The 23,123-nt window shown below is 53.0% G+C and overlaps 1 protein-coding gene across 2 annotated transcripts in view; it reads left to right on the plus strand.

Moving 5' to 3' along the window:
- tnrc18 (trinucleotide repeat containing 18) overlaps nt 1-23,123 on the plus strand; it is a 53,371-nt gene that overhangs the window by 11,079 nt on the left and 19,169 nt on the right. The window contains exons 3-17 of one of the 2 annotated variants that reach the window (XM_077009174.1): nt 2,827-2,985; nt 8,441-8,545; nt 9,213-10,928; nt 12,383-12,485; nt 13,947-14,149; nt 14,715-14,858; nt 15,037-15,221; nt 15,324-15,735; nt 16,396-17,376; nt 17,767-17,918; nt 18,296-18,429; nt 18,589-18,732; nt 18,862-19,042; nt 19,137-19,512; nt 20,330-20,593. In XM_077009174.1, the coding sequence (XP_076865289.1) occupies nt 2,827-2,985; nt 8,441-8,545; nt 9,213-10,928; nt 12,383-12,485; nt 13,947-14,149; nt 14,715-14,858; nt 15,037-15,221; nt 15,324-15,735; nt 16,396-17,376; nt 17,767-17,918; nt 18,296-18,429; nt 18,589-18,732; nt 18,862-19,042; nt 19,137-19,512; nt 20,330-20,593 (5,259 nt within the window). The remainder of the gene's footprint in view (nt 1-2,826; nt 2,986-8,440; nt 8,546-9,212; nt 10,929-12,382; nt 12,486-13,946; nt 14,150-14,714; nt 14,859-15,036; nt 15,222-15,323; nt 15,736-16,395; nt 17,377-17,766; nt 17,919-18,295; nt 18,430-18,588; nt 18,733-18,861; nt 19,043-19,136; nt 19,513-20,329; nt 20,594-23,123) is intronic. The other variant, XM_077009175.1, reaches the window with a different exon arrangement.

Raw genomic sequence — 23,123 nt, forward strand, 5'->3', positions numbered from 1 at the left:
GCCCTTTCAGAAGAGAGCGGAGCGCCAGTCTGCGGGAGACTCCCGCCTTTCAGCCCTTCGCCCCCGTACCCAGTTAGCGGACGTCGCTCGATTTTTGTCGTCCTGCCTGTGCTGAGTGCCGCGATGCAGCTTCCTTTGAGCGCTGGGGCGATGTCCTCCGCCGCCCCGTTCCCCCAGTGCCTCGCTGTATCTGCGCTTGTTGACGGGAGGGACCAGACAAAGTCTCGCGGCTGCTGTGTCCAGCAGCAGGGGCCCATGGTCTGCCGCGGGGGGACTGCGGTACTGTCTCTGTGCTGGGTTGGTGTTCTGCCTTCCTTGCTATGGACGGTATGGGAAGCATTTCGTTGCTGGAACGCGGTGCTATCGTGTTCACCCAGAGGTCAACCGGAATCGCTCAACCGGCTTAAGTTTAACGGCTCGCCTTTGCCGCACGTGTTCCCGGATGGTCACGTATGGCCTTCCCAGTATCATTGGTCATGCTGTTTCCTGCGTGGTATTTCAGCTGTGCTTTTCCCTCAGGCTGTTTATTTAGCCCCTTCACGTTAACGGTAAATGTGCATGAATTAACGTGCAGTTCAGTTGTCTTCTTTGTGCCGCATTGTAATGACTCTGATAATGGGGGCCTTTGTAGCACAGGACTGTTTTTCCGAGCAGGTGCTGTGCTTTGTACGCTTTGGTCTGTGTATGTGTGTTTTTCCTTTTCCTCTTCCTGTGTCTTGGTTTAAGGTCTTGAATTCTAATTAGTGTCTCTCTTTTCTCTAATTTACAGCAGTTCTTTCAGGTTTGTCTTGAAGGGCTTTAATTATGGCGGGGGGGATTGTGAGCTTACCGTGTGTCCCCTGCTTCGCTCTCCAGTTCAGCAGTGTGAGCAATTAGGAAATTCCTGCGCCATTCAGCACACTGTCCGCAGAGCCCGAGAAGGGGAAGTGTGTGTGCGCTGCCGTTTTGAAAAGTTCCCGTGTGTTCAGGAAACCGATCTGCGACCCGCCGAACCGGAGGTGGACCGGGCGTGACGTGCTCAGCGGCAGGACGCTGGCTGACGAGCCGTGCAGGTTTTAGACGCAGAGCTGTGTTTAGTCAGGGGTGGGGTGGATTGCCAGCCACGGTGCCGCGCCGAGATGCTGCAGGAAACTCTGTGCGCTTGGACATGAGTCTCCGACGTGACCGGTCTTGCGTTTCATTACCGGTCCAGCTGAATGACACCCGTTCGTGTTCCCTCCTTTTTCCGGGTCTGTCAAACGGTGCTCAAGTTCATAGCTCTTCACGCCTTGGATGGGCTCGGTAAAGGCCAGGCTCTGAGAGTAGATGCATGCCAGGACATCTTGGCTCCGCCCCTGGCGCTGCTCTGATCCGGCCCCCCGTGCCCTGTAGGCGAGGGGTTCCAGGGCGCTGGTGGCAGGACTGTGCTGGAGGAGCTCCTCCTCGGGCACATTCAGGGTGTGAGCTCCCTCTGCGCTCCGGAGGCCTCCTCTTGCTGGAGGTGCCTGTTGTTCACACGCCCCTTCTCATGCTAATGGACCATTTACACATGGGGGAGAGGGGGAGGAAAATCATCCGGGCCCATTGTTGAAGGCGATCGAACGTGTGTGTGTGTGTGTGTGTGTGTGTGTGTGTGTGTGTGTGTGTGTGTGTGCGCGCGCGCGCTCATGCATGCCTATATATGTTTACATGTACGTACGTGTATGAGTACGTTTGTGCGCGTGTGTGTGCACATGGGCCTGTGGGCATGTATGTAAGCGTGTTCCCGCTTCTCTGCTATTTTGTGCAGTGAGTGTGAACGCTGGAGGCAGGCGGAGGCGTGTGGGAGGAGAAGAGCTTCATCACCACAAACACTCCTTCATTTTGACTGCTCCTTCTCATCATGCGTCACGGTCCACCGCACTAAGCAATGCAAAGGCTTGATTAGGCTTTAATTCACATTTAAACAGTAGGAACATTCTGCTGCTGGAGGCCGGGATCGATCTCTCCTGCTCCTGATCTTGGACACGTCCCCCACCCCTACCTGCGCAACCCTAACCCAGCCTGTACATACTGTGTCCCCACCTCTCTGTGGAATAAAGTGACCGTTATTACTGTCTCTTTTCTCTCCCCACCCCCTCAGGGTGCCCTTGAAAGCACTCGAAGGGCACAGGGCAGTAGGTGAAAATGTCCTCTACGTCTCTGCACGGGGCAGTAGGGGTGGAAATGTCCTCTACGTCTCTGCACGGGGCAGTAGGGGTGGAAATGTCCTCTACGTCTCTGCACGGGGCAGTAGGGGTGGAAATGTCCTCTACGTCTCTGCACGGGGCAGTAGGGGTGGAAATGTCCTCTACGTCTGTGTCTTTCCCTTTGCTACTTTGGGAGCTGCGGCACATTTTTACTCTGCCGTTCTCATGCGCTGCCTACTGTAATTTCGCATGGCTAATAATTATTTATGGCATTTATTTACAAGCAACAGCCACTTTACACTTGCTGTATCTGCGCTTCCCAGTACACGCGGAGAGGCCGATACGGCCGGCGACCACGGCAGAGGTTGTGGCCCTGCTGACGTTGAAACCCCCCTGTTCTCTGGGCTATGCTTTCAGTTTGGGTCCAGCTCTTTCTGTCCTCTCAGGAATGCGAGCGGCTCAGGTGACGCTGTGCTTGCACTTCTTCGTTTGCGCTGTCTTCCTCCCCGTGCTGACTCCGAGGAGTGCCTTCTCTCCTCCCCGTGCTGACTCCGAGGAGTGCCTTCTCTCCTCCCCGTGCTGACTCCGAGGAGTGCCTTCTCCTCCCCGTGCTGACTCCGAGGAGTGCCTTCTCTCCTCCCCGTGCTGACTCTGAGAGGTGTGCTTTGCTCCCCTGCAGGTGATGCCTTCCCAGGTGCCTCCGGTTTTCTCGGCGGCTACATGAGCTCGTCCAATCCGCATGCAGGCCCAGCCCCTACGCCCTCCGACCCCGCCTTCAGACCGCCCAACCCTGCCGCCAGCCTGCAGATGGGGCTTTGGGCTTCTCACTCACACGAAGGTAAGACACTTACTCACTCCCCCCCCCCCCGTTCTTTTTCACGTTTTTCTGTGTTTGTGTGTCCATGTCAAGCGGTAGATGAAGAATTGATCAGCATGTAACCGCTTTAAACAGGCTAGGATCTTCCAGGCCAAGACAAAGGCCAAGGGTCAGAGGCCGTGTGACAGGAGGGGGCCCCGCAGACCACCGCAACACAGCCTGAGGGGGCTTCTTGCCGCCTTTTTGAGCTGTTTCAGCTTTGAAGCTAAGGGCAATTGACTCTGGACTGGTAGTGTGAGGGTGTAAAGCTGGAAGCTCCAAACGCCGTGTCTCCATCACCGAGAGTTGCTTCTGCACGTGAGAAGGCTGGACCCTCAGTGACGCGAGACGTGAGCCCAGTGACGTGAGATTCTCGGTCCCAGGCTGCGTCGGCCTGCTTGCTTCACTTGTTCTTTCAGACTCAATAAACCATATTTTGTGTGAGCGGTCTGCTGGCGCTACAGCTGTAGCAATAAAAGTAAAAAAGCCCATTTTATCCCTGCAGCAGACCACATCACTGCTGTGCAGGAGAGCATTTGTAACCAGGCCCTCTCCTGAAACAGCAGCTGTGAGGCAATGAGCAATACCCAGAGGTAAATGGAGATATAGAAGTGTTGCACTTTCCACTTTGTTTTGGTAATGGTCTCTTGAAAAGTGTTGCTGTCTTTGCTTTATTAGCATTTTAAAGTTGCTGCTCTTTTCTCCTGTCTGGTATTTGCATGCCACCTGGGCTTCCTGTTTGTGCTCACCTGAGTGGGTCGTTTCCTCGTGCCCGGGGCGAGCTCTCTTCCTGAGGGGGGAGGGGGCGTTTGCCCCTTTCTCACGTCACTCCTTCAAATTCTCAAGGTGGTCCCACACTGCCATTTTGAGCAGGCTTACAAAATCCTGTCTTACAAAATGGCTCAGCCGTGTACGGTGGCGGCCGAGCGGGCAGTGAAGCGCACGCGGCCGTGGGCGGGTTATTAACGAGGCAGCCGACAGGACCCGCAGCCACTGGGGTTTGTTTCAAGTCTCGGCAGAGAAGAGTGTCGATTGTCTCTGAAGCTCCGGCGCTAACCGCAGCGCGCCTGCACCACTCTGCCTGTATTGAAACGTGATGAATGGCTGACATTGAAGAGCGCTCAGCTCGCGGGCCTGTGAAAATATTTGAACGCGCGAGTTCTGTGGTGCCACACCTGGTCCTTATTACCAGGGGAAGCAGAAATGGCGGCTACAGGATTCTGCTGTGTGGACGCGTGTGAAGCGGAGGGTTCCGTCGCGTGGCCGGCGAGCACACGGCCCGCTCACGTCTCTCCAGGCTCGTTTAATAAACACGAGCGCTGCAGTGTTTGAAATGGGGGCTTTGCAGCTTCTTGAATGATGACACTTCAAGCGTTGGCTCAGTTGACTAAAATAAGCAGCATTTCAGTACACGACGATAAAATTTTGCTGAGTAAGTGGTGTTCCAGAAGGATGAAGCCAGGCTCCCAGCCCTTCTGGGGAGCCCCCACCTCCCTCCCTGCGTGCCGCAGCTGCCATGGAGTTTGCTCCGTCCACTCGCTTTTCAAAACTGACGTAGCCCTCAGTCCCAAGGTCATTAGTAATGAGTGATGGAGCGATGAGGCGAGTGTTTGTTCTGCTTAATCTGCTCGCTGCACCAGGCTAGCGTGGGTTTGGAACGGGACGTGGAGATAACGCGTGCTGCTCACCTTTGGACCGTGGCAGTGGGCGGGTGGTGTGGGCGTAGTTCTACCGCTGCACGCTCGGCGTAGACCACCTCTTTGGACCGGCACCACTGTGCCGCTCCTAGGATCTTCCATTCAATACAGGAGACGTTTGGAAATCGTGTGGGAGCGGTTTGGAGATGCTCGGAGAGGAAGGTCAGAAGGAGAGTTGAGGTTTAAACAAAGCATGTGTATTTTGAAGTTCGCCTCCATTGTCGCCGGCCGTTGCCAATCTCCTCAGAGTTAACCCCACATGCTGTTGACCCTCTCCTCCTCACCAACATTACCCTACTGACTCCTGGGTTAAATGGACATGGCCCCCCCATGGGATGCTACTGGTTGTGGGGGCCGTCTCGGGAGTCCCGGAGCCCATATGTCGGAATGTTAATGGCTTCTTTCTGTGATGGTGTCATTTTAAGGCAGATTTCACACTATGTGGCTCACTTAAGCTTAACCTTTCCCTGTCCTTAGCAATGCATCCTGAGAGAATGAGCCAGTTCCCAGAAGCTGAGACTATATCTTCTCATTTCATGATCTCACTGGTCTGCCTCCTTAATCAGCAGGTTGCGTTTTGGCTGGATTGGGCTCTATTTTTTTTCTTTGACTGCTGACTGGCTGGTCTCCTCGTGTCCCTGTACAAAGCCTGTTAGGCACGTTGTGGTGTGAGAAAGCCTCAGTGCCACAAGCAGCCCAAACGAATCATCCCGTAGATATCGCAGAGGCTGAGATTTGCTTACTCTTGTACAAGAGAAGTGCAGTTTAGACGTGCCCAAATCTGGGTCGTCTTTGTCCACTTGCGTTTCTCACCCCGCGGGGTGGTGGGTGTGTAGGGCAACACAGAAATAAACAGAATAGTTTCCTCTCCGTCCCTGTTGCTAAGGGCAGAGGATCTCCAGTCCTCTCTTGGAATGGTGTCGGAATGCCATCAACAGCATAGCGGCATCGTGTCACCTGAGACGATCTATTAAAAGCAAGCTTTAACCTCCTGGCGTGGAGAAGGGCCGTTACAACTAGTGGCATTTTTAAAGTGGTCTCAGTGCAGTATCTTAATCAGTGTTGAATATTTTCTGTTTTTCTTTAAAGTTAAAGTGCAGTGTTTTAGGAGCCCTTTACTGTGGCTGTTTTGACAAAATGATAAAAGTGATTAAGCAATTGCAGTTAATGGTTGAGTGATATTTATTTTCTTTTTCTTTGAAATCCAGTCACTACCCTGGAGATGCCCATGGGTATTAAGCGTTTGTGAGCATACATGATTTGTCAGAAGTTGAGTTAATCGGAGAGACCAGGGAGTCTTGGTACACAGCTAAATATGTGACTTGTTGGGGCAGTTGTTTGATGACTAGTGTTATTTGTCACTAGGATTCTGTTCTTTGGGTGTAGTGGGAAGAAACTGGTTAATTGGCACTTAATCCACCGTTAACTAATCACCGAGGTCACAGTTAAGATGGAAGATAATTTTGGGATTACCTTTGGAGCGCTGCATCGAAAGGGTGATGACTGATGACTGACTTTCCTGTGTTGCTGTTCTACATCATTTTAGGTCTGGTTGTAGTTTCTCAAAATAGTTCAGCTTGGATGCTTTGCCTGTTTGTTACCAAATAAAACCACACGTGAGCACGAGTCTCACATTTTCCTGTTTTCCCACCCGCTCCGGTCCAAGGCCACCAACCGGGCCAGTCTAGGCCAGGGCCTTATCTGTGAGGTCAGCCCCACAAACCATAATTCATGAACGCCTTCGTGCAGAGACTAGGGTGTGGCTCTGTAACATGACTGCGTTTCTGTCCCAGTTTGACACAGGACTCTATTCAGAGCTCCGTTTTTAGCTGTTTTAAGGGCCAACTGAAGTTTTAGCTCCTTCCAGGCCAATCTGAACGATCTTGAGCAGGCCCCATCTACATCTACGTGCTCATTCAATCCCCTGCACATTTTAAGGTTGGCTGACCCCTGACCCAGGCCCTGGTAGACCCTGTTAGGTGCCTGTCTGTCTCTCTGAGCTGTGCACCCATGCAGGCGAAGCTTATGAAACATATTGATGATGGGACTTGATGTTAATTACATAGATGCCAAAGCTAATCCATTATGCTTATGGACCTTTTCAGAAAACTGAGCCATCAAAGAAATTTTTTCAGAGTTTTAAGTATACTAGAACTGTGTGTGCGTGTGCGCGCACGCCTTTTGCCTTTTGAAGATGCCATAATTGTGCAGTTTGTTGCAGATATGCTGTTATTTGGTGATTATTAAGCAAGTTCTGATCTCTGAACGTCAGAAGTTGTTTTGTTTTTTGTTTAGTTTTTTCCACTCCTGCAGATGGAAGCTGCAGTATCTTGCCATAGATCTTGCTGGCTATGGCCCGCTAATACGGCAGGTCACCCTGTGCTTGACCTCTTCTCCGGCGATGTTGGTCTCTTTGGCCTGGAGGAAGCGAGGCGAGCCTGGGCTGCTTTTATTTGCATTGTGGGCCTTTGCCAAGCCTGCCTTCCCTCCTGCAGACCCAGCGTGTGCAGTGTGTTCAGCACTGTGACTCACGGGTGACTCATCTCATCGAGGCTGTTCTTATGAGTCATCCCAGCACCTCTTGACCCCACCCCCCCCCCTCCGCTCAAATCGCCATGGCTGTGAGGGCTGTAAATGATTGCATGCTTTCGAGACGCCAGCTTGGGGGCAGGGACAGGCCCCAACCAGACAGCAACATTTTAGTACGTGGGTGTGTGCAGGGCCCTAGGGGCAGAGGCGGCGTGGGGTTCAGAGCGCGCTGGAGGCCAGGGCGTTTGATGCCTCTGCCGTGTTGCCAGGCTTCTCCGTAAACGTGGCAACAGGTTGGAGCGGTTTTCTCCTCCTCCCTGCCCTTGGGGGCGTGCCGCCTCGGCTCCTCCCTCCAGAGCAGAGCTCCCTCGCCCGGCCGCCGCGATGGAATTAATCCTTGACAGACGCGATACCATGGAGGCTGTTGCGTAGCTCCGTATTGACCTGTGGTGAATGGAGGGGGGCGGGGACGAGAGCAGGGAGGGGGTGGGGTAGAGAGCGGGCGGGGTAGTGAGCAGGGAGGGGGCGGGATATGCGAGCGGAGGTTGGGTCTAAGCATTTGCTGCTGCCTTTTCCTAAGAGAAATGTCAATTATTTTTATCTTTAAAGGGCTGTTTGTTCATAGTGCCAGCAACCTTGTTGTGCCATGCGAGTGCTATTTAAAGCAGAGGAATGTTGTCTCTCTCCCGATCCGTTTCCCTGGGCCTTCTTGTGGGAGTGTTTGTACCCATGTGTGTAGTGCATACTCCTCTGGCCTTGGTTAAGTCTTGAAATTCATGACTTTGGGCGTGTTTGAATGGGCCCTCCCCAGTGACCAGTTGTCAGAAGTGAAAAATATTTTTTTCCTCTGCTTTTGGTGTTCATAATTCTGTTTTATGATTCTACCAAGGCAGTTCACTGCTCCGGGTTTGACGTAGATTCATGAGGAGAGATTAAATCTTGAAGTCTGTTGTTCGCTTGTGAAAAGAGGGATAAACTATTGAAATGGTAACCAAGTCTGGCAGAAATGTTCGCTTGACAGTTCTGAAAATGTGATGGTCTTTCAGGATATTTCTAAAGAAAGGAAAGGAAATATAGGTCTACTGTTGAATGTCATAATGCGTCTCTGGATAATTAGCCTGGCGCACATAATATCAGGCACCTGTCTGTCATTCTGTCCTTCTGTCATTCTGTCTCTCTCTCCATCTGGTAATTCTCTTTGTTCACCACAGGGTTCTCTCACCTCCCGAGTGGTCTCTACCCCAGTCCTTATCTGCCCCTGGGGCATCTGGAGCACCCACAGCTAGGCCAGCATGCTCTCTTCGACTCCCAAAAAGGTTGGTTTGACCAAACAAATGAAGAAGAACTGCCTCCTCCATTTTAAGACATTTTAGTCTTCAATGAAATTGCTTATATTGTGTGTAATCGTCTTGGGAAGATTAAGTTTGTCATCTCGTATTTAAACCTTAACAGGAGACAGGATCAAGATTCCTTTCTAAAAATGTATCGAGTTCATTATGCATCAAGTGATATTTTCCTTAGCCTGGAATGAATTGTGCTTTGCCAAACATCAAATTCACTTCATTTGTGTTCAGATCCAATTCACAGACATTAGTGTAATCTATCAAAGAGCAGCTGGTGCTGATGGTGGGTAGAACAGTGTTTTTCTCTCTCTGGTCCAGAAGCTGCAGGGGGTTGTTTTAAGCCAAATGGTCTTGCATTTTTTAATGCAGCATAGCTTTCTTTACAGTACATGTCACCAAGCACTCTTGTTCTGTAGCTCAGCTGAAAGCTGCTTCCCGCTGCAGAGCAAGTTCTGGTTCTGCTTTACAGAGCGTCTTGATATCCCTTGATGGCCCCACCACAATAAAGCAGGAAATTTATTCTACAGAATTTCTCAGGATGGTTGGAATATAGCTAACCTTTTTTTCCCATGCTCCTGGCAATTTTAAGAGCACTGAGCCGTTTTAACTTTTAACCCTTTCTGTCTGTGGTCTTTTGCAGAAGGGTTTTACCTGCCAGGGTCAGTCCACTCTTCCCAACCTACCATGGCTCGCGGACTGGTCGCCCACATGCCCGGCTCTCTCTCCCGGGAGAAGGAGGCCCTGCCTCCCCTCAGGAGTGCCAAAGACCCAGGGCGTGAGATGGCCAAGGACAGGCCGTGCAAGAGCGAGCAAGGCCACGGCGTCCAGCGGCGGGTGCGGGAGGAACCGCGTCCCCGCAGCGTCGTGGACCTCACCCAGGACGTGAAGGCGGAGGACGATCGCAGGGCGGGCGGCTCGGAGCGGCCCGCCAAGGCGGCAGAGTACGCGTGGCCTTTCTTTCACCAGCACTCGCCTGGCGTGGGGGCTGCGGACGCCAAACCCAAACACCCCCTCCAGCCCTCCTCGCTCGGGAACTGCAGGAGTGGCAGCGGCACGCCGGCCAGGTACCTGAGCGCGGAGCAGGAGAGGCGCGAGCGGGACGCCGAGAACGTCCAGCCGCTGGGTTCAGCCGACAAGCACAAACGGCCTGACCCGCTGGCCCCGTCGCTCGGAGCTCTGCACGCGTCTTGCACCAGCCCCACCCCCCTGCAGAGCAGCCCCGCCCACCTCCCAGGCAGGCTGGTGTCTTCTGGCACCTACCCTTCCGCTCACCACATGCTGCCCGGCCTGTACCCGCTCTATTCGGCCGCCAAGGAGTCGGCCAAGGAACACAGAGTGACCGCTCCAACTTATGTGCCTTCTGTCGAGGTTTACGACGAGCGGAAAGGGCCCATCCAGATCGCCTCGCAAGCTCGGGATAATAAAGCTGACAAAAGCAGGGACCGGGACGCACAGAGAGCGCTCCCGCTGGTGGGGCCCGAGAGGGTGCTCGCGGACCACGGGCGCTCTTCGGTTAGGAGCGAATCTCCCGCTCATGGTGATGTCAAGAGAGACGTTGGACGTGAAGAGGGCTCGGTGATCAGGGCCACAAGCCAGGCCATGAAAAGGCCACCGCCCTCTGATCTGCACGCGTCCAAATCTGGCCACAGTCCGGATGTCAGGGACTTGCCCGGTGCCGTGCCCAAACACTTGATCAAAATGGGCCTGGAGGTGGAAGGGCGGAACCAGGAGCGTGACGTCGTGCAGAGGTCCGGCCCTTCCTTCTCCTCCCTAGACCCAGCGGTGCTCCACTCAGCCGAGACCAAGTGGAAGAGTTTCGAGATGGGAAACTACACCAGCCACATGGCTGCCTTGGCGGCTCAGCATGCCCACGGCTCCCGGCCCGAGCAGGAGGGGAAGCGTATGTATCTGGACCCGGCGTCCGTGCCGCGACCCTTGGGCAGCAGGGCCAGCCCGGGAGGTCTCCACCCCGAGGCCCGTGGCGAGGTGTCCGCTATGCAGAGCCTCATCAAGTACAGTGGCAACTTTTCAGGCGAGGTGGCGTCCAGGCAGGGCGCGGAGAGCCGTGGCCCGTTCGGAGGACTGGGAAACCTGAAACTGGAGGCCGGTCAGCCCCCGGGCTCCAGGGCCCAGCCCGTACCACCCCAGCAGCTGGGGAAGCAGCTGAAGAGGGAGCCGGAGAGGCCAGAAAGCGCCAAGTCATTTGGCCGGGACGGGAGCTCCTCGCAGGGGGAGGCTGAGGTCCGTCACCCGCCCGTGGGCATCGCTGTAGCCGTGGCTCGGCAGAGAGACAATAACACCAAGCCCAGTTCTGTATCGGACCGTGACAGGACTCTGCTGGGTGGAGGCATCAAAGGTAACTTGACTCTTATTAAAATGAACCCCCCCCAACGATCCAACGCAACAGTCGTTCTAGAAAGCCGTTGTGCTTTTGGGCATGCCTTGACGTTCAAAAATCGATTCTCTAAAATAAGACGCGGTCCCGTCGACCTTGCCAGCCTGGGCGTGCAGGGAGCGTGTTTGTTTGGCCGTGCCTCAGAGACAAGGTCACGCTGCCCTCGCCGCGGAGGCAAAACATGCACGGGGGGCGGAACCCAGGCACTTCCGTTCCTCCAATCGCTCGGCGGAGGCCGTGCGCCAAAGCCGGCGCTCGGGGCCTGGCCGTGAGCACGCTGCCTCGCCAGCCCCCGAGCGCTTCCCGCTAGCGCGTGGAGAGCGTTGAACCTTCCGCTAAGGAACCGCCTGCCGGCCTGCATTAGAAATGTAATTCACAGAGCAGAACTAAACGCTGTAAACAAGTGCTGAATTCTAATAAGGCTTTAGGTTTGTTGCTAAGCAATAGAATCAGTCCAGAGAAGAAGTTTTGGGGTGGGGGGGGGGGGGGGGGGGGGGGGTGGACATGTGGAGAGAGGCATTAATTTATGTCCTCCTGTGTGCTGAGGGATTGTAGTAATAATATTAGTCCTCTCACGGTGAGATGTTTGAATTTAAGTATTTCAGAAGGAGGGGTTGAGAGATGAGTGTGTGTATGTGTCCGCGCACGCGTGCCACGAGCCCTGCTTGACCGGTCTGCAGTGTTTCTGAAGCAAACACGCAGCGTGTAAGACAAGCTTCTGGTAACATTGGAAACAGGCGAAAACCTTACCCCCCCCGGAGCACAGCGGAGATCTGTATGTCCCGTCTGAGGCGGGAAAACGCCGTCTCCTCCCAGCTACTGACTGACGGTATCACCAAGGTTCAGTACAGTTTGTGCTGCATCACTCTCAGGGAGTCCGACTGCAATCGGCCTCGACAAGGGTCTGCACCTTTATCTGCGTGTGTGAACACGCTTAGTGTAAGTGGAGAATGCCGTTTGTCTCAATCAGAACTCCCAAATGGTTATGGTCCTAAACCTTCCCATCACTTCATCTCCTCCTGCTATAATAGTAGTGGCGAGGATTGTTTAGTTAGCCCTAAGACAGTCTGGAGCTTGTTCTGAGCTCTCTGCAAGTGGTCTTTATGGTCGCTTTGTATTGCCAAATCGTGCAAACTTGTTGCTTTTGACTTGTCTGAACTTGAACCCCTGTGATTAATGGAATCTCAGAAGTGGCTGTAAGGCAGATTTTTTGCCGTTTTTAGTTGGAAAACACTAAAGCTAATGCTAGTTTTGCTAATTTCACTTTGAAAATTCCAAAGATTATTATAAGATTCATGTCATAATGAGGCTTTCCAGACCTGTTGAGTAACCTCTCATAAACCAGAACGACTGTACGTCAGTACTGCGGACTGAACCATGGCTCTCCGTCATGATCGAGTGCTTTTGCTCTACAGGCCCACGCCGTGAGGAAGAGGAAGAAGGTGACGAACGAGTGCGTCACCGTGACGAACGCCTCCTGTCGGTCCGTCTTGAGCGGGAGCAGGAGAAGGTCCTGAGGTGAGACGTGGTGGGAAGCTCCTGGGCCTTTTGTAGATGTAAACGTGATGCGGTGTGACGTGAAACGTGAAGAATCTGCTGGTTTGGGCTCAAATTGTTCTTGCAGCATATCTCGTGTTCCTGTAGTGGACTATGGCCACCCCCTCACCCCCACCCCTGTGGTTTTATTTTTATGAATTCTGCCATTTTTAATCCGTAATTCTTTTCTCTGGGGATCTTCTCCAAACTCCCAGTTTCGCGTTTCACAGAACATAAATTTAATAGTGTGATGAAAGATGCTACGCTAGTCTGAAGCTACCGGGGGGGTTAAAATCACATTGGCCTCGGGTCAAGCCAGACTCTCGGAGCAGAAGGAAATGTAATAGTTAGGAAACCTGGAGCTGTTTTGGATTGGGAGTGGAGTATTGAGCATGTGGACACTGCATTTCTGATGTTGATTATAGTTCAGAATTGTGAGCTTTTATGGTGTCATCATTATATTTACTCTTCTAATATGAATACTTGGTGATGTGATATATATATTCTGCCCTATTGAGCTCATGTCCTATACTTTGCTGTCTTGGCTTTTTGATATTAAGAGAAACATTCCATGAAGTTCACTGGCTTGTATGCATATCTCTATACACGTGACATGTGGTCTGAAGTGTTGCCCAAGTTTTGTATTGGCTGAAAGATTGTGTGTGTGGTCTGAAAGTTACTCAAAAATAGGGACTGGTGTTGAGACTTTGACTGGGTCGTAGCCAGAGTGGATTTCTCTGCTCTGCTCTTCAAGAAGGCAGAGAGAGAGTGCAGTTAGATCATTAAAAAACATTTAAAAATCTTTCGAGTCCTGTAAGAACATCCCTTGAAGGCTCATTTATTTATTTGTTGCTCTCCCCTTCAGATGGGGATTCTTTAGTAGATGAATTTGAGGGTACTTTTGCAAACCTCATGTGTGTTGAGCTTTGAATTTAATTTGGAACCATCCCCAGAGTTGCTGTCTTAGTCACAGCAAGATGACATGGTGGTACTGACCGGCCCGGGGGGCTTGAGGGGATCCGAGAGCACCTGGCAGCTCTTCTTATCTGGGGAAATGGGTCAGAAGCCTGTGTAAAGGAGTATTGCTGCAAAATCTTTCATTCTTTATATTTAAAAAAATGACACATGAATTCTGATGGTGCAAATGTGTCATTGTGTGCGTGTCCTACCTAGGGTATAATTCCAGATGAGTGTTCTATAAGTGTTTTGATGAGTAAACAAATGGTAATTATTTGATTCCAAATAATTTCCAATTCTTGCCTACAAAACATGGAGATTCATGAGTGTGCATTTTAACATGTTCATAATAATGCACCAGTATTGTGTGTGTGTTCCTCCCCCATGTTCTGAAGTCCTGCTGTCTAGTTTTCTTGCTGCCTAGCAGGTTTAGTGTTTAAACCAAAAACACGTATTGGATTTCATTGCGACTTTGTTTATCTCCAGAGAGAATAAGGAGTTGGCAGACTACACTCAGATGCATCCTCCCATGGTGTCAGCGAGTGGACTCAACCCCAACCTAATGGTCACCGGTGGCCCCTCCCTAGGGGCGGGCCGCTGGACTACAGACTCCGCCTCCCATCTTGCCTCTCATCCATGGTTGCCCCGCCCTGGAGCGTCCTCTATGTGGCTGCCTGGTTCTCCATACGGCAAGTGCTTAGAAACCCTGTCCTAAAAGGCTACATTTAAAACGTTTTGTGAAGTATTTGAAAAACACATCTATGGAATGTGTATCTTGTAATTCTTGATGGCTACCTCTCTCGGGGTGAGGACGGCAATTGTCCTCTGTCCTTGCGATTATTTCTTTCTCCCCCTCTGTCCCTGTTCACTTACCAGGACTTTCCAATGGGCCCAAGGCCCGAGACGTTCTTAGAAATGTACCCAGACCATGCAAGCTCTCTTTCCAAAAATAACACAACACAGTGACTCTGGAATTTCTGTCTAGACTTTGCTGGAAAAGCATCAGTGTCCCTTAAAAATGCAGCGTTTAAAGTGCTGGGACGTCTGTCAGCAGTGGAGGGAGGTCTGCTCGGGAAACTGTGGGGTGACGTTATGGTGGGAACAGGGACTCTTGGGGGAGATTAGCTCCAGAGCACGCATGAAACCGCCAGGCAGTGAAGCAATGGACCATCAACTGGAGCCTTGGCAGGGAACGCCCTCATGAACTCTGCTCTCTCTCTCACTCTCTCTCCCCCTCCCTCCCTCTCTGTGCAGGATTAGGACCTCCCTCACTCCACCAGGCCCTGCCCCCGGGCTACCCCACCCTGCCTGGATCCGTTCCCCCGTCCTACCAGTTTGCCCGTGACCCCCAGACTGGACAGCTGGTCGTCATTCCTACCGAGCACCTTCCACACTACAGTAGGTGTCTCCCCCACCCCCGTCCCCCCCCGCCCCCACCGCCTCACTTCTTGCGTCCGTTTGTGTTCCCACGTCTGACGCCGCGTGCCTACACTTGCACGTGCACGCCCGCGGACGTGTCCCATTGTAGCGCAGGTGGTACGTGAGCGCCCGCTGACGCTGCCCCCTCCTCTTGCAGCGTCGGAGATGTTGGAGCGCGGACCTCCGCTGTGGCCCGCCGTGTTCCCGCCGCCAGACGGGAGCCTGCAGCACGCACACCAGCTACAGCTCCTCTCACACCAGCAGCTCTTCCGACAGCAGGAGCTCTACATGATCCAGCAGCAGGCTGCCCAAGTCATGGAGCTGCAGAGGAACCATTTTGTGGTAGGAGACCCCCCCCTCCCAGTCTCTCCTCCCCCTAAACTGGGCGTTTCCTGTTACTTGAGTGCACAAAGTGACTCCTGACTGTGTGTTTTGATTGCTTAGGAAAGGTTAAAGGAACAGCGTGCGGACCTGGAAGACAAGGCCAATAGGAGAGGTGGAGAGGGGCCCAAATCCAGCCTGTCGGGCATCCCCACTTCAGTCCTGCACGGGCGCAAACCGCCCATTCGCTCTCCCACCCCCTCCACCTCCTACAGGAAGGCCCTGACGCCCCTGCCCGTCACACCGCTGCCCTCCCCGGTCGCCACCCTCAAGTCCGAGGAGAGGCCCAAAGAGGGCGCTCTGCCCCAACTGTCCTGCTCGCACCCGTCTAGTCCCGCCCCCCACCTGGTCAGCCCCGCCTCCCCGCCGCCCCCCTCCCCCATCCGCCCCAAACGGGAGTCTGTGGAGGTGCCTGAAAAAGACGAGCTGGACCTGCAGAAACCAGCGTCCACTTCCTTCCCCGCTTTATATCCCGGTAAGTAAACTAGGGCTTTTTATTATGCCTTATAAAACGCCTTGTGGTTCTGCATAAACAGTTATGAACCTTCATCACTTTTGTTTTTACGCAGTGACATAATACAGCTACTTTTATTTGCGCACCATAACCTGCCACTAAGGCTTTGCGCTAAGGTCCTCTGTTCCTCCTGTGCGCTCTGCCGCTGGGCCCGGGGGCCGTGTCGGACGCACGCCGCAGGCACGCAGCCATTCTTCATGTCTCTGTGCGCTGCCTAGAGGAGCCTTAATGAGTAGGCTGCAAATATCCCCACATATGGGATTACCAGCTGCCGCTCCACCCAGATGGAGCTTCTCACGGCAGCACCACTTTAGCTACCGCTCTTCCCTGCACTCTCCCTTCTCAAACGTTCAGTGTTTGGAGCGAATGGATATTTATGTTCTCTCAAGACCGTATGGGGGGGGGGGTGTGTGTGTGTGTGTGTGCGTGTGTGTGTGTGTGTGTGTTTCTGAGATGCTTGTACTGGGGCCATGGGCTCATGAAAGTTTCATAAAGCGCCCCCGTGCTGAAGAGTGTGTGTGGTGATTAATCATTTTGTCACTCTGTTGTGAGGTACTAAGCCCCTCTGCTCTTTGCATAAGCACTCACACACACCGCTCTGTCTACTGCGTATTTTGGCAGAAATCCCTCCTGACTACCCCTACCAGGCGCTAACGGCACCGTACGGCAGACGCTACCCCTACCTGCTGCAGCCGGCGCCCGGGCACGGCACCGGGCCTGACGCTCTGGCCGCCGTCCCGCTGCAGGCCAAGGGCGAGGAGCGTCCGACCGGGCCGCCCGACGTCAAGCCCCGCCTCCTGTGCTCCCCGGTGGCGATTGAAGTGTCCAGAGAGGCAGAGCCTATGGAGGAGGACAGCGTGCCGTTCAAGGAGGAGTCCAGCCCGGACGACAGCAAGGAAGGGCTGGGCGGGGTGGGCCACGTGGAGCCTCTCCGTCCTGCGGCTCCTCTTCCTGGGCGGTACCCCGGCGTTCTGACTGAGGAGGAGTCCCATTCCAGAGCCGCTGCCTCGCCGGTGGAGGAGGAGGAGGAGAACGAAGACGAGCAGGACAGCAAAGTGGACATCACCTCGTCGAGCTGCCAAGGACCGTACCAAATACTGGACGCTGACTCCGACAGAGTCCCTGCAGCAGAAGATGCAGGCAGGGCCCTCCACCTTCCAGATGCTGCCTACGCCCACCCCTCCCCCAACTACGCCCACCCCTCCCCCAACTACGCCGACTCTCGGCCCACGGAGCATCGCTGTGACTCCCCTTCCGTTCGTGGCGAGTTCCTCTCGCCGCGAGACCTCCACGAGCCCGCCTCCCGTGGCACCCCCGACCTGGAGACGCCGTACAACGATCTGGCCTTCCCCTCCAGCGTCCTGGCCACGCAGCCCACCAGCCCCGGGCCGCTTCCCATCCTGCTGGAGGACCCCCTGGCAGGGATGTTTGCCCTGGTCGCCGCCAGCGAGATGCCCCAAGCCGCAGCCTTGGCCATTCGGGCGGAGTTGACCTCCCCAGGGCCCGCGAGCCTTCTGGAGACCAGCGCAGCGGAGGGCATGGCTCTCCTCAGTCAGCTGGCCGAGCTGGAGATGCAGCGGCACCAGAGAGAGGCGGAGCTAGGTAAGGAGGAGGCGTGGCTAGTTGGCGGGGGCGTGGATGGATGCGTAGGAATAATCCAGCTTGCTGGAGAACTAGAACCCTGCAGCCTGGACTCTCCTTAGTGCGGGCGCTCTTAAAGCTTCATGCATCTTTTAGAGTAAAGGAGTAGATCAGAGGGGGAAACGAAGGCGGTGCACGTTAGTCTCATCCCACGCAGAACATCCGGATCCATTTAGGCATCTCGACACACAGCACCCATGTTTTCTGCAGATAGACTGGCCCGAGGCCTTCCCCGTGTAGGCTGCTCATAATGAATGTCTGTATTGATTGTGTGTGTGTGTGTGTGTGTGTGTGTGTGTGTGTGTGTGTGTGTGTGTGTGTGTGTGTGTGTGTGTGTGTGTGTGTGTTCAGGCATAATGCACTGTGGATTAGAGAGTCTCCTGGAAGCTGGCAGACAAGTGCTCCTAGAGGCCATCGAGTGGCAACCTCAAGTCAGCATCCGTCTCCCCAGAGAGCTCGACCCCAACAAGAAATACAGCTGGAGGCAGAAGAAGGACCAACCCGTACGTGCCTCTCGCGCTGCACCTCAGGCTCCGCCCCCTTCCCAGGCTCCGCCCTGAACTCGCCGTTTTGTCTGTGTTTTGATGTTGAAATCTTGTGGTAACGGTCATATGGGGCCCATAGGAGCTCATCAGGAGGACGTAGTAGCGCTGTAGTTTGTAAATTAAATGAAGGAGATGGCAGAGAAGATGGCGTCAGCTTCACCTTCACTAGTAGCTCTTTGAGGATTTGGATTTTAGTTGTTGTATCTCAAATTGGCCCCTTTAAGACTGATGAGAGCGTTGTTATTTAGTGTGAACAAGTCACCTTTACAGAGATGCCGGAAGACACTCAGTGGGTCGGGGTCGTAGGTCATAACTTGCCTTCCTCTTCCTCCCAGATGTTTTCTAAAACTTCTCTGGAGGGGATGGAGACGGTGGAGGTGGACTACCGGGTGCGGCTCGCTGAACTACAGCGCCGCTACAAAGACAAACAGAGAGAGCTGCTTAGGCTCCAGAGACGCCACGAGAAAGCGTACGTCCCCCGGGGTCATGGCCCCGCCCCCTTGACCCTGTACACACCCACCATCCTCCAGCACTGTGGGAAGCTGGTGGCGTTAATGAGCAGATTTTTCTTATTTTTCATTCCTGTGGGGTAAACGATGTTCACTGCTTCTCCTCGTGGCGCTTGTAGAGAGAAGCAGCAGCCATTTCTGCAGCACTGCGAGGAGAGGAGCAGAGCCCTGACCAGGAGAGGCCCCGGCCGGCCACCCAAGCGCAGGCACGGACCGGCCGCTGCCTCCCCGCCCTCCAGCAAAATGGACACCAAGTGTGGGAAGTGAGTGAGTGGAGGCCTGTGCCATGCATGAGCCCCCAGCCAGACGCATGGGCCCGTCGATGGTGAGCTGTTGGCTGCCAGAGCTCATCCCTGTGCTGTGTGTGTGTGTGTGTGTGTGTGTGTGTGTAGGTTATCCAGGAGCTCGCTGTACTCCGAGGACTCTGAGAACGGAGAGATGCTGAGGAAGCGTAGCCACGCCTCCGTCCGCGAGGACGAGGAGGAGGAGGAGGCGGACAGCGGCGTGACGAGACCCAAGAGGAGGAGCAGGAGCTGGAACGAGCAGGAGCCTTCCTCCAGCTACTCCCTAGAGGTGGGTCCAATCAGAACCACTGCCTCTAAATCCCCCACGTCTGCTCGTGCTTTCCTCCTCCATAAAGGATGTTACTGACGGCGTTGGCCTTCAGCAGGTGTCTAAAGGCGGCGGGAAGAAGTACCGGCAGAGCGAACAGGAGCGGCTTGCTTCCAAGCTGGACAAGGCCCTGTCCCTCAGCAAGCTGAGCAAACTGAGCAAGGGCTCGTCCAAGGCCCCCGAGGGCCCCGTGGGGAGGTTCCGGCCCACCCCCGGGGATGGGCTCCCCATGCACCCTGACATAGACATGAGGAGCAAGACTGCTAAATCCAGCCTGTCCAAAGATCTAGGCCTCTTTTACAAGTCCTCCAAAGAAGGTAAAAGTAAAATGACCATCATGTCGAAGCCCTCAGACCCGTGTCTTAAGGGCAAAGGCCAGCGGAAGGCTTCCTACTCTCCAGCGAGGTCAGAGGTCAGCAGCTACTCCAACAGTAAGTCAATTACCCGTCACGCTTGTGTGTCAGGGATTTTATGTTGCATACGAGTAGAAGAGCGTCATAGTGGTCCAGGGGGAGATTATTAATCCTTCAGAGCACGATTTCTGCAGCTACTTTGTCACTCGTTTCTGCTAAAATTCTGATGTTAGATGTGTGCCGTGCCTGTTTGTGCTGTAAGGGTGCATTCATATGGCGGAGCAGATTTTCTTCAAAATGCCATCATATCCCACGGCAGGATGTGGATTCTGCAGGCTCTGCTCATTCCGCCACACACACACACACACACACACACACACACACACACACACACGGATCCTTGTGGATCGAGTTGAGAAAAATTCAACTTCAGCAGAAAAGCTCTGCACATCAAATGTTGCTTCTCATGGGATGACCAATGGTGGGGGGAGAGAAAATCCCACTGGCCCTATGAAAGCAGGCCAGGGTCTCCTGTACACCACAACCGAAGAAGCTTGGAAATATGCCTGTGTTTCCACAAGAATATTATTCAAATAGTTTACTGTAATGTACAAATATATTGTTAGCAGTTTGTTTGCTGGTGGTGTTCAAGGCTAGTAATTTGAGCACACAACCAGAACTGAGGACCAAAACCAGTAGGAGGTAAATCCAATGATATTGAGAAGATTTAAGGGTTGTAGTAAATGAGGAATAATATCCTGGCCAAACCATTTTAAGGAATCGACTCCACCATGTGAACACCGCCCAATACTCCGCCCAGCTTGCGTTGATGTTAATCAGAGTAAAACTGCATCTTGAAGCTCAAGTCTTAAGCTCTGTGGTCTCGTTGTAACAGACACCGACTCGGAAGAGGAGGACTCTGGGAAGGAGACTTGGTCACCGTGTGGTGTGCGGCCCAGACCAGGCCCCTGCACACAGCTCCACCCTCGCGGGTGCAGCTCTCCATCCAAGAAGCAGCGTCAGTCATCCACAAGGGTCTCGCTGACCTCCTCATCCTCGCTGAAGTCAAAGCAGGCGGCAAAAGAGAGGAGACACAAGCACTTTGCTTTGCTGCTGCAAGAGGCGGGCGTCAGTTCCTCAGAGGACTCGTTTGATCAAGGTTATTAACCAAACCTTCACTATGCACACAATTGGCTTCGGGCCCCATAAGCCCTCTGTCTGCCAAGGCTATTGGTGACTTTTTTAATTTGTTTTTTTTTTTTTTTTTTGAGAAGCCATAATATAGTTATGGTCGAGTTTGCTACCTCACCTCTTGTATGCTTGTATATAATATTATGGGCTCTATTTAGAGGCCCCTTTTATTTTTATGAAGCGGTTGCTTTTTATAAAGTTGTCTGACTGTTTGAAGCTCCTGTAGCATTGTGCATTAAAACTTGTGTGGCTGTGTTCAAACTGTTCCTAAATTGTATTGCAGTTTGGTACCCAAGCTTTATTAAACATGCTGGTTTTAATTCCTACTGAATGTCTGTCTCGCTGCGTCTCCTGCTGGAATATTCGACTGCAATATGCTGCACATTTCTAATTTCCTGTTATTCAAATATCCCTTTTCATAGTCACCCTTCAGACTGGAGACTAGGAACTGCTCCGATCAAAGACGTGGCCGTGGTAATGAGTGTGGGGGCCTAAAAACACCTTCGCTTTATTTATCCGTGTGTCATTACTCGATGAAATTGCCTCACAGTTTGGAGAGCCTCACCAAAACCTTGTGGGTGGTTCATAAGTGCATCTTGGTTTTAAAAATCTGTTACCAAAATAAAGGTAATCAGCCTTCTTTCACCACCATTAGGAAAATGGCCCATCTTGGGGTTTCACCCATTGTTCACAGTGGCTGGTTTATGATGGGGATATTTGGAAAACGAGGATGCCTCTGTTTTACTAAAAGAGAGAAAGAAAAAAAAGAATAACCTCCCTTCTGTAGCCTGCTGGTCCTCTCCCTGCAGCTGCTTGGCCACCCATCCACCTCTGACCCTCCACCTTTGACCCCTCCTCCTACCCATGATGCTTTTGAATGTCTTTCGGTCTGTGCGTTTGTGCTTGTCCTGCTGCATCAAAATAAGAGCGCGAGAGAAGCCGTGCGCTTGGCGGGGAGTAGAGCGTGCCGCCACACAAGCGTGAGGTCACTATCCATGTCACCTGAGCCGTGGGCACTGTTCTGTAAGTAGGCTACCACCCTCTTTTGTTGTGACTTCTCAATGAATAATTTCTACTAATCTGTTCTGATGTTATGTTACAGACCAGGGGGAAAAAAACGGGGGTGGGGTGGTCAAAACATTTGATAAATACTATATAGAAAACAATGGAAGAGGTGTTGGAAATGCGGTACTTCTAGCTATCATGTCCTCACAAAATCGCCTCTAGTTTCGTGCCCAGAAGCCATGGTTACGCCTCGAGTTGGTTTAGGATAAATCTTGATTTTGTGAGTTTCAAGCGATTTCCAGTTTAATAATGGGTTTGTGGTTTCCTCACCAGCTGGGCTTCCTGTAAGTCGTTGGGTTTGCAGCTGCTTGATTAATTCCAGTTTCTTCATCTGAACATGTAGAAGTTGTTTGTTTTAATTCATCACGCAGCCTGCAAAATTAGAATAATGGAAGCCAGCAGATACTGGGAGGAGAACATGCACCATAAGGTCTTGGCTGATGTTCAGACTTGGTTATAACGTACCATAACTCTCTCTCCATAGCGAGTAGCATAAATCTGAGCTGCACGTTAGCGGTGCTGTGTGTGGAGGTGAGGTCACAGGAGCCACGTTCTTCCAGTCTCTTCATGGTTGACCTTGGCTCTGTGGAGTCTGTTCAATTTCTCCACTTTGAGTTCTCAGCTTCCTTATGTTTGTGATGCAGATGAGGAGATATGGTGGAGTAGGAGGGGAGGTGAGGGAGTTGTGGTTGGGTGGGGGAAGGAGTGAGGCGAGGGTCTAACCATGGCTTTGGAGGCTTCACACTCCTCCGTCCCTCAGTGCACGAGAGCAGTCACACGGCCCCAGGAGTCATGGAGGGTCTGTCCTCAAAGAACCTGCTTTGGGTGCCATCTTGCTAATACCTCTGTGCAACCTGTGCTTGCTGACGCTATGTGTGCTACATACCTCAGATCTTCACGCCATTCTCAAACGTGTCTTTTTAACCCCTTAATTGTGTGTACGCATTCTAAAGGTCCTTGTCTTCCCGAACGCCATACGTTTTCCACATGTATGTTAACCGACTCCTGCCGTCAGCAAACCTAACCACTCCAGAATAATCTGTGCATCTCGTGTCTACCTCTGTCTTCGAATCTGTCCGTCACCCTCCCCTGGAAGTCAGAAGGGTGGTGTTGGCTGAAGCGCGTTCCTACTGTCTTACAGTTAGTCCTTGAGAATTCTCCCTCCCCTGATCAGCTTAGACAAGCGCTGTGGCGAGCGGGCCGTTAATAATTGATGACTCTCTTAGTCAGGGCTTCTGCCTGCGAGCCGTGTGCGGTTTCCTGCAGCACGCCTGCCGTCTTCCCTCTCGTGTTCCAGCAGTGGAACCCATTCAGCAGAATGGTCAAGGCTGCTTATTTCCTGCCCCACACACACACACACACACTTCTCGGTTCCCCTCGTTTGGGAGGAAGCCGGCAGCCATGCCGCTCTAAACCCCCCCTGGACGCCTCCG

Source organism: Brachyhypopomus gauderio, chromosome 6, assembly GCF_052324685.1.
Source record: "Brachyhypopomus gauderio isolate BG-103 chromosome 6, BGAUD_0.2, whole genome shotgun sequence".
Lineage (NCBI taxonomy): Eukaryota > Metazoa > Chordata > Actinopteri > Gymnotiformes > Hypopomidae > Brachyhypopomus > Brachyhypopomus gauderio.